The sequence below is a fragment of the Bos taurus genome, chromosome 3 (assembly GCF_002263795.3).
Source record: "Bos taurus isolate L1 Dominette 01449 registration number 42190680 breed Hereford chromosome 3, ARS-UCD2.0, whole genome shotgun sequence".
In the NCBI taxonomy this organism is placed as follows: Eukaryota; Metazoa; Chordata; class Mammalia; order Artiodactyla; family Bovidae; genus Bos; species Bos taurus.
In genome coordinates, this window is record NC_037330.1 from 34,863,988 (window position 1) to 34,878,372 (window position 14,385).

General features: G+C 36.7%; 1 protein-coding gene across 2 annotated transcripts in view; it reads left to right on the top strand.

Moving 5' to 3' along the window:
* LOC530689 (solute carrier family 25 (mitochondrial carrier; phosphate carrier), member 24-like) overlaps positions 1 to 14,385 on the top strand; it is a 63,409-nt gene that overhangs the window by 19,709 nt on the left and 29,315 nt on the right. For both annotated transcript variants that reach the window (XM_059885055.1, XM_059885056.1), the window contains exons 5-7: positions 7,096 to 7,248; positions 8,070 to 8,177; positions 14,169 to 14,336. In XM_059885055.1, the coding sequence (XP_059741038.1) occupies positions 7,096 to 7,248; positions 8,070 to 8,177; positions 14,169 to 14,336 (429 nt within the window). The remainder of the gene's footprint in view (positions 1 to 7,095; positions 7,249 to 8,069; positions 8,178 to 14,168; positions 14,337 to 14,385) is intronic.

The window sequence follows — 14,385 nt, forward strand, 5'->3', positions numbered from 1 at the left end:
GGAAATAAACATGTGGGGCCATTCTACCACTTTTTCTAAAAGTCAGTATCTTACATGTCTAAAATTATTTTATTTTTCTTTTCTCTTTGATTGGCAGTTTGGCAGAATATGGACATCAAGGTCAAAAATGCTTTCCCTTAGAACTTCTTAAGGCATTGTGCTATTATTTTCTAGCATTCAGTGTTACTTCTGAAAAGTCTGATGCCATTTTGATATTTTGTAGATTACTTGGTTTTCCTCTCTGGAAGCATTTAGTCACGCCTCTACCTTGGGCTTTCCCAATGGCTCAGCATGCAAAGAATCTGCCTGCAATGCAGAAGACACAGGAGACACAGGTCAGGTTCCTGGGTGGGGAAGATCCCCTGGAGGAGGAAATGGCAACTGACTCCAGTATTTTTGCTTGAAAAATCCCACTGATAGAAAAAAAAAAAAAAAAATCCCATGGATAGAGGAGCCTGGCAGGCTACAATCCAAAGAATCTCAAAAAGTTGGACATGACTGAGCAACTGAGTACTACGTTGGGTATTCTGAAATTGTACAATGTGAGTTTAGGTAGGTTCTTTTCAACCCATTGTGCTTGACACTTGGTGGGCTCTTCTTAACCATAAACTTAGGTCATTCCTCAGCATTAGTGTATTCTAGTGTTTCCTCCTTAGTTTTCTTCACTTTATTCTCTCTGGAATTCTTCTGGTTGAATGGTTGAATGTGGTACCTCCAGACCTCCATGCAGCTTGTGTGTGTGTGTGTGTTAGTTGCTCAGTTGTGTCTGACTTTTTGTGACCCAATGGACTGTAGCCTGCCAGATTCCTCTGTCCATGGGATTTTCCAGGCAAGAATACCAGTGTGGGTTGTCATTCTCTTCTCCAGAGGATCTCCTGACCCAGAGATTGAGTCTGGGTCTCCTGCATTGCAATCTTATCTTTTCATAAATATTTTTATTACTATGTCATTTTACTTGACATTCTAGGACATTTCTTCAGTACTGTTTTTTAACCCTTCTATTGAACTTCTTATTTTAGTAATCACAGTTTAAATTTCTGAGAGCTCTTTTTATCCTTTTGATTGATCTTTTTTCATAGTGTCTTTTCTTGTTTGGTATTTCTTAAAATGAATTCAATATCATCTTGATTCTTTCTGAGGACATTACAGGGTTCTTTATGTTGTTTTGTTTTAGTTAACTGTAGTTTCCTAAATTGTCGCTATTTTCTGTGGATTTAATTATTCTGTTTATCTTAGTTTTGGGTTCTATGCTGCCTTTCCTCCTTCACATATATTATGACCCTTTATTGTTCTTTTATATTAAAAATGAAGAATGGATATTTTAGGTAGCTTGTATAGATTTCTTCTGCAGTTGTGTTTTCTAGCTATGTTTCTCCCACAGATTTTTTTCTTTTTTTACAAATTGAGATATAATTGACTTATTATATTAGTTTTATGTGTACAGTATAATGATTCAGTATAGGTATGCATTGCAAATGATCACCACAATAAATCTAGTTAACATCCATCACCATATATAGTTATGTTTTTTTCTTCTGATGAGTTTTCAAATCTACTCTCTTAGCAAATCAGAATTTCTGTTATAAAAGGAATTTATACATCTGTTTATTTGCATTGTCTTTCTGTCACCAAGAAAATCAAGGAATGACCACAAGAAATAAATCCCTGTGAGTCAGCCTTTTGAAAACTCCACACGTTTTTTTTATAGTCTCATTATCAGCTTCACTCTTCTTCTGTGTAGGGCAGGCTTAAGCTTCTGCACTCCGCACTCTCCACCTCTCTGCTCTGGGACGCTGAGATAGAGGACCAGGGGGCAGCAGCCCTTCTCAGGTCTAGCCCTGCTCTGCTTGTAGCACTGTCACTTTTCCTTAATATACATTGACGCTAAAAATTAGAATACTCATGGTGAATTGAACCTTTTGTCACTGTAAAGTGATCTTTGTCTCTGTGAATGCCTTTAGTTCTGTTTTGTCTGACATTAATATAGATGCACTCCCTACTCTTGCTTGGGATTTGTGTTATATATCCATTGTCCTTCTTTTACTTTCAGGCTTTCAGCATTTGTATGTTTTAGATAAGTTACAGGTAAATGGCATATAGGTGGTTTTTATTTTATTTTATATATTTTTCATTTGTTTGGCTTGCCAGCATGGCTTGCAGGATCTTAATTCTACTGTGGATTGAACCAGGCCCTCGGCAGTGAAATCACAGAGTCCTTACCACTGGACTGACAGGGAATTTCCTGGATTTTGTTATATTTTAAACTGGAAGACTTATTTCATTTAACTGTTGGTATACTTACTGATATTTTGTTCAAGGCTGCCATCTTATTTTATGCTTTCTATTTGTCCTGCATGTTCTAAGATTTTCTTATTTTCTTTCTTGCCTTCACTTATATTTTTTAAAGTTATTCTACTTTTTCCCCCCTCCATTAGTTCTTGATGTTGTTTTTTAAAATATCACTTGGAGTAATAACTTGAGGAACTATGATGATGATATCCAACTTGAGACTAGATTTTTATTTGTTTCTGTTAGGTGCTTGGGAGGACTATCAATCTGGGATCACATTATTTAATTCAGATTTGAGTCTTGAAGTTCCCAGAACCACCCAGCTGATACAAAGCCATGCTATAAGTCCTTGCAGAGGCTGGTTTCTTCTGGTTTACCCTTACCATAAGGGGATAGACCTGCAAAGCCTTCAGTGAGCCCTGAGCTTTGTCTTTTGTTTTCTGTTAACCCAGTGAGGCAACAAAACAATGAGTTAACTTTATAATTGTTTTTTCTAGGTCCAGAAATACACTTGAGTGCTAATCCTACCTTTCTGGATTTTCTCTTCTCTCCTAGATACTGGCCTTGGAATACGTCTCTGTCTTGTTAGCTCATGGATACCTTTAAGAAAACTTTAAGAAATAAATATGCCGTTGGCTTTTTCAGTTATCCTTACTTGGAAATACATTCCTTCCTTATTACCCAGCTTGCCATTACTGCAAGTGAATTCTATACATCAGTTCAGTTCAGTTTAGTCACTCAGTTATCTCCGACTCTTTGCCGACCACGTGAACTGCAGCACGCCAGGCCTCCCTGTCCATCACCAACTCCCAGAGTTTACCCAAACTCGTGCCCGTTGAGACGGTAATGCCATCCAACCATCTCATTCTCTGTCGTCCCTTCTCCTCCTGCCCTCAATCTTTCCCAGCATCAAAGTCTTTTCAAATGAGTCAGCTCTTCACATCAGGTGGCCAAAATATTGGAGTTTCAGCTTCAACATCAGTCCTTCCAATGAACACCAGAACTGATCTCCTTTAGGATGGACTGGTTGGATCTCCTTGCAGGCCAAGGGATGCTCAAGAGTCTTCTCCAACACCACAGTTCAAAAGCATCAATTCTTTGGTGCTCAGCTTTCTTTGTAGTCCAACTCTCACATCCATACATGACTACTGGAAAAACCATAGCCTTGACTAGACAGACCTTTGTTGGCAAAGTAATGTCTCTGCATTTTAATATGCTGTCTAGGTTGGTCATAACTTTCCTTCCAAGGAGTAAGCGTCTTTTAATTTCATGGCTGCAGTCACCACCTGCAGTGATTTTGAAGCCCCAAAAAATAAAAGTATGCCACTATTTCCCCATCTATTTGCTGTGAAGTGATGGGACGGGATGCCATGATCTTAGTTTTCTGAATGTTGAGCTTTAAGCCAACTTTTTCACTCTCCTCTTTCATTTTCATCAAGAGGCTCTTTAGTTCTTCACTTTCTGCCATAAGGGTGGTGTCATCTGCGTATCTGAGGTTATTGATAGTTCTCTTGACAATCTTGATTCCAGCTTGTGCTTCTTCCAGCCAAGCGTTTCTTATGATGTACTCTGCATATAAATTAAATAAGCAGGGTGACAATATACAGCCTTGACTTACTCCTTGTCTTATTTGGAACCAGTCTGTTGTTCCATGTCCAGTTCTAACTGTTGCTTCCTGACCTGCATATAGGTTTCTCAAGAGGCAGGTCAGGTGGTCTGGTATTGCCATCTCTTTCAGAATTTTCCACTGTTTATTGTGATCCACACAGTCAAAGGCTTTGGCATAGTCAATAAAGCAGAGATAGATGGTTTTCTGGAACTCTCTTGCTTTTTTGATGATCCAGTGGATGTTGGTAATTTGATCTCTGGTTCCTCTGTCTTTTCTAAAACGCACTTGAACATCTAGAAGTTCGTGGCTTACGTATTGCTAAAACCTGGCTTGGAGAATTTTGAGCATTACTTTACTAGTGTGTGAGATGAGTGCAGTCGTGCAGTAGTTTGAGCATTCTTTGTCATTGCCTTTCTTTGGTATTGGAAAGAAAACTTACCTTGTCCAGTCCTGTGACCATTGCTGAGTTTTCCAAATTTGCTGGCATATTGAGTGTAGCACTTTCACAGCATCATCTTTTAGGATTTGAAATAGCTCAACTGGAATTCCATCACCTCCACTAGCTTTGTTCGTAGTGATGCTTCCTAAGGCCCACTTGACTTCACATTCCAGGATGTCTGGCTCTAGGTGAGTGGTCACACCATCGTTATTGTCTGGGTCATGAAGATCTTTTTTGTACAGTTTTTCTGTGTATTCTTGCCACTTTTTCTTAATATCTTCTGCTTCTGTTAGGTCCATACCATTTCTGTCCTTTATTGAGCCCATCTTTGCATGAAATGTTCCCTTGGTATCTCTAATTTTCTTGAAGTGATCTCCAGTCTTTCCCATTCTATTGTTTTCCTCTATTTCTTTGCATTGATTGCTGAGGTAGGCTTTCTTATTTCTCCTTGCTATTCTTTGGAACTCTGCATTCAAACGGGTATATCTTTCCCTTTCTCCTTTGCTTTTTGCTTCCCTTCTTTTCACAGCTATTTGTAAGGCCTCCTCAAACAGCCATTTTGCTTTTTTGCATTTTTTTTTCTTGGGGATGGTCTTGATTCCTGTCTCCTGTGCAATGTCACATACTTCCATCCATAGTTTATCAGGCACTCTGTCTATCAGATCTAGTCCCTTAAATCTATTTCTTACTTCCACTGTGTAATCATAAGGGATTTGATTTAGGTCATACCTGAATGGTCTAGTGGTTTTCCCTACTTCTTCAATTTCAGTCTGAATTTGGCAATAAGGAGTTCATGATCTGAGCCACAGTCAGCTCCCAGTCTTGTTTTTGCTGACTGTATAGAGCTTCTCCATCTTTGGCTGCAAATAATATAATCAGTCTGATTTTGGTGTCCACCATCTGGTGATGTCCATGTGAGTGTCTTCTCTTGTGTTGTTGGAAGAGGGTGTTTGCTATGACCAGTGGTTTCTCTTGGGAAAACTCTATTAGCCTCTGCCCTGCTTCATTTGCCTGTTACTCCAGGTGTTTCTTGAATTCCTACTTTTGTATTCCAGTCCCCTATAATGAAAAGGACATCTTTTTTGGGTGTTATTTCTAAAATGTCTTGTAGGTCTTCGTAGAACCGTTCAACTTCAGCTTCTTCAGCATTACTGGTTGGGGCATAGACTTGGATTACCGTGACATTGAATGGTTTCCCTGAAAATGAACAGAGATCATTCGGTTGTTTTTGAGATTGCATCCAAGTACTGCATTTCAGACTCTTTTGTTGACTATGATGGTTACTCCATAAGGCTTTTGATATGTAGTCACATTTATCATACATTACTTTTCCTAGTACTGTATGAAACTACCTGTTTCCCTGTATCCTCCCAAACATCAGGTTATATTATTTTATAAAAGATTTTGCTGGCAAGAGAGACAATAATTGGTGCACCAAAATTTCCAAAAGGATCTAAATACTGAAATGAATCTTGTCACTTGTATTTTTATCTTACTAATGCTCTGAACAGAGAGGCCAAGGGATGACGCAGGAGGGCAGTTGGCTGGTAGGAAGGCACGTAGGTAGACTGATTAATGGTCACCTAGGCAGGCACCCATTTAAAGTGGAGTCTACCTGGGACTCCCTGAAGCTAGAGTGACTGGTGCAGGAGAGAGTGGGTATGCAAGGGCTTAGCTCAGTGACTGTATACAAGCCAGTTCAGAAAGATTTCCTTATGTTCTATGTTGACTGAATTTTAACTCTCTTTTATAGATTTATTGCACAAATTAAAGTAAACCTATTTATTACTATGGCTGTAAAATACAGGTATCATTCTGAGTTGTGTCTTTTTCTCCTTAATAGAGAGTTGGTAATTATCTTCATACTGGTTCTTGTTTTTTTTTTTTTTTTCATTTTTGGTCAGTTTTTCCTCCTTTTCTCTTCATATGTTTTACAATGAGCCTGCTGATCCCCTCCACATTTACTAGGTATGCAACTATCGTACTACAGCCATCAGACTGCTGCCAGTCTCCTTAAAAACAGATATATAGCTCTTTAATACCTCTTATTTTAAAACCACTTTTGTAGCTTCTTTTACTGGACTATATTTGTTGAATTATCTTTTATTTTTCCCATTATCTTCATTCACATGTTGAGTCATATTGCTCTGGGTTTAATTTTTCTCATGTTAATGCAGTATAGTCAATGTCTAGAGCACATTCTCTGATACTGTCTTAAGACAAGTGTATATCTCTTTTCTAATATGTGCCCTGGAAAAGGTTTCAGATTTTGGCCACAGAGTTAGTTGGATTCCGCTTTCTTTTCTCTGCTTTCACTGACCACACTGATCACCCTTGTTAAAGGCCTCATAGCCAATTGTTAGCAATAAGTTCTCTGAGTTTCTGTGGCCTTAACTTTTCAGAAATGTTGCTTCCCTGACACTTCTCTTGAAATGTACACCCAATTTCACTCTTCCTGATGGGAGAGTCATTGTTCATCCCTCTGAGGAGGGGGCAACAAAGCAGCTATGTCTGCAGCATAATCTTGTGTCCCCTGTGTAAGGTGTCCTCTTCTTAAGCTATAGTGCAGGGATTAAAATAAACATGGCTCAAAAGCTGTCTAATCTTTTGACAGCTGCTGTTTCCCCAACAGGAGAGACCTTCCATATTTTAGGAACTTCAACTCTGTCCTGCCAATCACATGAAAATTACAATATGTGGTTTTCAAAGTTCTTCAAATCGTATTGTGATTTTCAAAATTCTTCCTTTCCTTTTCAAGGCTCAGAGTTTAGAAACAAAGAATGTGAAGATAATGAGCCATTTAATAGAGATGATGAAAGAGGGTGGAGTCATTTCTTTGTGGAGAGGAAATGGTACGAATGTTTTCAAGCTTGCTCCTGAAATAGCTGTTAAGATCTGGTCTTATGAACAGGTAAAAACCACACTGCCTATGACATTTATTAACAAGGGCATGTTATTCAGTTTTACTTTTTAAAAAATCAGTTGGGGTTATTACAAAACAAAGGGAAGTAGTTGTTTATCTGTGTTGGAACATTACTATAAAGTTATGTAATTATATTATTATTATATAATTGTGTGTGTGTGTTAAGTTGCTTCAGTCATGTCCAGCTCTTTGTGACCCCGTGGACTGTAGCCTGCCAGGCTCCTCTCTCCACGGGATTCTCCAGGCAAGAACACGGGTTTATTTGTCATGTCATGTTGCTTCATTATAACATGGCTGCCATCAAAACATATTGCATAAGGTTCTCAGTTGTTTCCATCTCAGAATTTTCCATTTTCTTTATATTTATTGCTTATCATAATCAACACTTGTTGAATGTTTGCTATATACCTTATTTGCTGTATGTCTTATTCTAAGCAAATTGAGGTACAAGATAAAGTCTCTACTGTTAAGGTTGAGGCCTCCTATCTAATATACATGACTATATTTAGGTACTAGGTAATGCAAGAGACACGGATTCGATTCCTGGGTCAGGAGGATCCCCTGGAAGAGGATATGGCAACCCACTCCAGTATTCTTGCCTGGGAAATCTCATGGATAGAAGAGCCTGGTGGACTATAGTCTGTGGAATCGCAGAGTTGGACATGACTGAGTGACTAAGCAGCACGAAAATGTGGATTATAGTTTTAAACTATAAATTAAATGCCTGGGTATCCACTGATATTGAATGACTTGCATGCCTCTTTGAACTTTTTCAATGCTAACATATCTTTGAACTCTTGTTAATACAGTATAAGGAGTATCTTTCTTCTGAAGGAGGCGAATTAGGAATACTTGAGAAGTTTGCTTCTGCTTCTTTGGCTGGTGCCACTTCTCAGTCTTTTATTTACCCCTTAGAGGTAAGTGCTATTGAAAAAGATCTGTTATCCTTAATGGAAATTATGGCTAATTTTTTTTCAAATGAGCCAGAATCCTCTTATTATTAGTAGCTATTGAGTAGAGAAAATCTGTTGCTAGGGCAGTGTTACCAGATCTGTGATATCTAAGCTGGCATTTCTGTTGCTTTGATTTGTATCATATTTTATTTTACTAAAATATAAATATCACTTATATTTACTTATATAAGTGATATAGTATTTGTCTTTCTGACTTTGCTAAGTATGATAATATCTAGGTCCATCCATATTGTTGCAAATGGCATTATTTCATTCTTTTTGATGGCTAAGTAACATTCTGTTGCGTGTATGTGTGTGTGTGTGCATATATATATATGCACACACACACACATACCACATGTTCTTTATCCATTCATCTGCCAATGGGACATTTTGTTGTTGTTATTTTCTTGCATTTTCCCTTCTATATGAACATTAGAATTGGCTTGCCAAGTTTCTTAAAAAAACCAAAGTAAACCAAATTGGGATTTTGACTCTTAGTTGTATTTAGTGAATTTGGGGAAGAAATGACAATTATAATATTGAATTTCTTTTTTGCCCAGCAATGAGATATGTCTTCCTTTCCATTTAGATCTTTTCTTGTATTATTTGATAAAGTTTATAATTTTCTTATACAGGTCTTGTGCATTTGAGGCTTTTATTACTAGATACATTGTGGTATTTGTTGCTATTAATGTATTTCATTAGATTTTGCTAATGTTTACTGTTTGTATATATGAAAACTCCTGAATTTTTAAGTTAAACTTATATCCAACCACTTTACATTACTCTTATTAAATAATCTGGAAACTCTTAAGAGTTTCTTTTAATTCTTGTTTTCCTGAAATTTTATCATGAAATGTGTAGATTCTGACCCTTTTCTTTCATCAGTTAATTTCAGATCTTTTTAATGATCTTTTTCCCGGCTCTGGGAAATCTACTATTAAATAATTTTGGATTTTGCTTTTCTTTTTGATCTTTCTGTATATATATATGTATTCTTTATCCATTGATTTATTGATGGACACTTTGGTTGCTTCCATATATTGGCTATTGTAAATAATGCTGCAATGAACATAGGGGTGCATGTATCTTTTCAAATTAGGGTTTTTGTTCTCTTCAGAAAAACACCCAAAAGTGGTATTGCTGGATCGTATGGTAGTTCTATCTTTAGGTTTCTTTGAAGAACTTCTGTACTGTTTTCCATAGTGGCTGCACCAATTTATATTCCCACCAACAGTGCTCAAGGGTTCGCTTTCTTCACATCCTTGCCAACACTTGTTATTTGATGTCTCTTGATGATAGCCATTCTGATAGGTGTGAGGTGATATCTCATTATAGTTTTGATTTTCATTTCTCTGATGGTTTGTGATACTGAGTATCCTTTCATGTTTGTTGGTCATCTGTATGTCTTCTTTGGAAAAATGTCTACTCAGGTCTTCTGTCCATTTTTTTGGTGGGGAGATTGATGTTGAATTGTATGAGTTCTTTGTATATTTTGGATATCAACCCCTTATCAGATATATAATTTGCAGATATCTTCTCCCATTCAGTAGGCTGCCTTTTTGTTTTGTTGATAGCTTCCTTTGTTGTGAAAAAGCCCTTTGATTTAATGTAATTTCATCTGTTTATTTTTGCTTTTGTTTCCCTTTGCCTGAGGAGACATATACAAAAAATATTGCTAAGACTGATGTCAAAGTGTACACTGCCTATATTTTCTTCTAGGAGTTTTATAGTTTCAAGACTTAAATTTAAATCTTTAATCCATTTGGAGTTTATTTTTGTAAATGATGTGACAAAGTAGTCTGGGTTGACTCTTTTGCATATAACTGTCCAGTCTTCCCAGCACCTTTTATTGAGATGGCTGTCTTTTCTGCGTTGTACCTCCAACATCTTGCCTCCTCTGGCATTATTTATAATTAGCCATATAAATAGGGGTTTATTTCTTGACTCTCTATCCTCTTCCATTGATTTATGTGTCTGTTTTGGGTCCAGCACCATACTGTTTTGTTTGCTGTAGCTTTGTAGTATAGTTTGAAACCAAGGGGTATGTTACCTCTGGCTTTCTTCTTCTTTCTCAAGATTGTTTTGGCTATTTATGGTATTTTGTGTTCCCATACAAATTTAAAAATTGTATTTGTCCTAGTTCTGTGAAAAATGCAATTGGTATTTTGATAGAGCCTACACCAAATCTGTAGATTGCCTTGAGTAACATAGTCATATTAATAATATTAATTCTTCTAATCCATGTGCATAGTTATCTTCCCATTTGTTTGTGCTGTCTTTAGTTTCTTTTATCAGTGTCTTACAGTTTTCTGGTACAAGTCCTTTATCTTTTTGGTTAGATTTATTCCTAGGTATTTCATTATTTTTGATGCAATTGTAAATGGGTTGTTTTCTAATTTTCTCTTTCTGTTAGTTTATTGTCAATGTAAAGAAATACCAACAATTATGTTTCCACATGTCAATTTTAAAAATTGCTTTGGCAGGTGGATTCCTAACCATTGGGCCACCAGGAAAGCCCTGGATGATAATTTTATATTCTGTAACTTTACTGAATTCCTTTATGAATTTTAGTAGTTTCCTTGGTGTCAGCTTTTTAGTATTTTCTATATAGTATCATCTCACCTGCAAACAATGACAGTTTTACTTCTTTCCAATTTAGATCCACTGACTACTGTGGCTAGGACTTCCAATACTATATTGAATAAAAGTGGTTTAGTGAGCATCTTTTTCTTGTTCCTGATCTTAGCTTTTCACCATTGAGTATGATGTTGGCAACAAGTTTGTCTTATATGGCCATTATTATGTTGAGGTATATTCCCTCTATGCCCACTTTCTTGGGAGTTTTATCATAAATATATGTTGAATTTTATCAGAAGTTTTTTCTGCATCTTGAGATGATCACATGATTTTTTATCCTTCAATGTTCATGTAATGTGTGACATTGATTGATTTGCAAATATTGAACTGTCCTCCTAGATGAAATATAATCTTGAATTCCTCTGAGGATTTAAATTATTTTTGTTTTAAAGTCTCTGATTTGTTTTGCTATTATTTATTTTTTATAAATTCCAAGTTAATGAATACAAGGAACACCCAGAGACCCTGGATTAATCATGAAGGTGATTAATTTTAGAACTATGAGTCAGAGCAGATGTATAAAATTTAAATACATTCAGAATATATTTTTCTGTCATGATGATACCTCTTTACTCTTTTTATAAGAATGAAACATCCAATTTTTAAAAACAATACAGATTTTCCATGTGGTTTTTGAATTTTAAGATTATTTTCTCTTCAAAGTATAAATTGACCTGTGTTTATCTGGCAGTATTTATATATAATCTAGGATAAGCAGTATGTCCTTCAGATTGTGTAGCTTTATATATGCACAGTAAAGAAGCAACTGATCTAGTAGGAGATAAGGAGATTCCTGCAAATACATTTCTATCATAGCATTTCTCAATGAAAAATGAATAAATAGTATAACAATTAAGGCTCACCAAGTTTCTTTCCCACTTGTAAAGAAACAGCTTATTTCATGCTAAACTTCAATGTCAGCAGAGTTTTCTGTGTTTTCCATTAGTCCAAGGAAACTCTGGATACTCTACACAAATTTCAATAAACATTTTGCCTTTCTCCATACAGGTGTGTGTGTGTGTGCGCGTGTGTGTGTATTTGTGTAGAGAGAGAGAAAGTTGGAAATGTTGTGTCCCTTTACCTTTAAAAATTTCGGTGTGAATTTCCTTAGAATGAAGAACTTTCTTTTATATATTGTCAAAATCAGGAAATTTATCAGCAGTACAATACTATTATCTAATCCACAGTCCTTATTGAAATGTAATTAATTGTTAATTGTTCTAATAATTGTCTTTATAGTAATTTCTTTTTCCAGATCCAATTCAGATCACGTGTCAGGTCTCTTTAACATTCTTTCACCTGGATAAGTTCCTTAGTCTTTTATTTTCTATTTTTTGGGTCTTTCTTTGTGTTGGAGAAGGAAATGGCAATCCACTCCAGTACTATTGCCTGGAAAATCCCATGGACAGATGAGCCTGGTAGGCTACAGTCCATGGGGTTGCAAAGAGTCAGACACGACTGAGTGAGTTGGTATTTGTGTGTGTGTTCTTATATGTGTGTGTGTGTATATATATATATATATATATATGGTTTAAAAAACCTACTGCCATTCACAAGCTGTGTGTATATGTATACATGTGTTGATGTTTGTGAAATCCTAATATCAGTTTATTTGGATACTTATGTTGGAGATGGCAGTTGTAGGAACTTCATTTTTCTTTTAGGTTTCTTTCCTGAACCTATCTGACACATAGTATTATGTAAATTTAAGGTGTTCAACAGTTAATTTGATACATTTATATATTATAGCAATATTTAGCACTACAATCATACTCATAGTTATTCTTTCTTTTTAGTGGTTGGAATAAATAAGTTCTAGTCTTTCAGCAAAGAGTCGGACACGACTGAGCGACTGATCTGATCTGATCTGAGTCTCTCAGCAAGATGGTTGATTACAGTACAAGATTGTTGTCTGTATTCACTATACTGTGTGTTTGATCTCTGCTACTGCTGCTGCTAAGTTGCTTCAGTCGTGTCCGACTCTGTCCAACCCCATAGACGGCAGCCCACCAGGCTCCCCCGTCCCTAGGATTCTCCAGGCAAGAACACTGGAGTGGGTTGCCATTTCCTCTAGAGCTTAATTATTACTTGTTGCAAGTTTGTACCCTTAAATTGCATCTATCTTACCTGCCCCACCTCTTATGCCCTGGTAACCACCATTTTACTCTGTTTTTGCAAGTTTGGCTTTTTAGATTAAACATATATGTGATACTGTACTGTACTTGTCTTCCTCTGTCTGATTTATTTCACTTAGCACACTACACATGGCAGAATGTCCTCCTTTTTCATAGGTGAATAACATTCTATTATATACATGTATGTATATATATGAACGGACAAAGAAGATATATATGCATATATATATCTGTTGATGAGCTTATTTCCGTATCTTGGCTGTTGTGAATAGTGCTACAGAATAGTGCTAAACATACAAACATAGTAGTGCATGTATCTCTTTGAAATCCTGTTTTCATTTCTTTTGTGTATTATAACCAGAAGAAGAATTGCTGGGTCATAGAAGGCAATGGCACCCCACTCCAGTACTCTTGCCTGGAAAATCCCATGGACGGAGGAGCCTGGAAGGCTGCAGTCCACGGAGTCGCTGAGCGTCGGACACGACTGAGCAACTTCACTTTCACTTTTCACTTTCATGCATTGGAGAAGGAAATGGCAACCCACTCCAGTGTTCTTGCCTGGAGAATACCAGGGACGGGGGTGCCTGCTGGGCTGCCTTCTCTGGGGTCGCACAGAGTCGGACACGACTGAAGCGACTTAGCAGCAGCAGCAGCAGGGTAGATCTTCTTTTAATTTTTTGAGGAACCTCAAACTTGTTTTCCATAGCAGTTGGTCCAATTATATTCTATTTTGGGTTCCTTATCTGACTTACAGTGCAATAATAGCTGTGGCTCACTAGTATGTAATTTAGACAGAAAGAAGAACAGCTGGATTCAGATACTTTATCTTCCTGCAAAGTTAAGTTCAGGAATTTGGTAAAAGCACTGTATTTGTATTTAAGCACTGTATTTGTAACATGTGTGTGTATGTGTGTGTGCTCAGTCGCTCAGTTGTGTTCAACTCTTTGTGACCCCATGGACTGTTACATAGTAGTATGCAAAAGTAAAATATTCCAAGAATAAGTAGGAAAATGATAGCAGGTATACTGTCATTGAAAATACAGTTTGACCTAAGATTGTTTTCTCTTTCTAAATTCTAATATAGAAAATAGAAATTTCTAACTGTAGCTCACACTTTATAGGATTGCCCTGGGTTGGGTAACTGATCAATGACCCTATAACATTCTTTTACATTCAGGTTTTAAAAACTAATTTGGCTGTAAGTAAAACTGGACAGTACTCTGGGCTATTGGACTGTGCCAGGAAAATCTGGAAGCTTGAAAAGATTACAGGCTTTTACAAAGGCTACATTCCTAGTCTTCTGACTGTCATACCATATGCGGGTGTAGATATCACTGTTTATGAGGTGAGTTTGTTTCTATGATGGCCTTACATCAGATTTATTAGATCTAAAA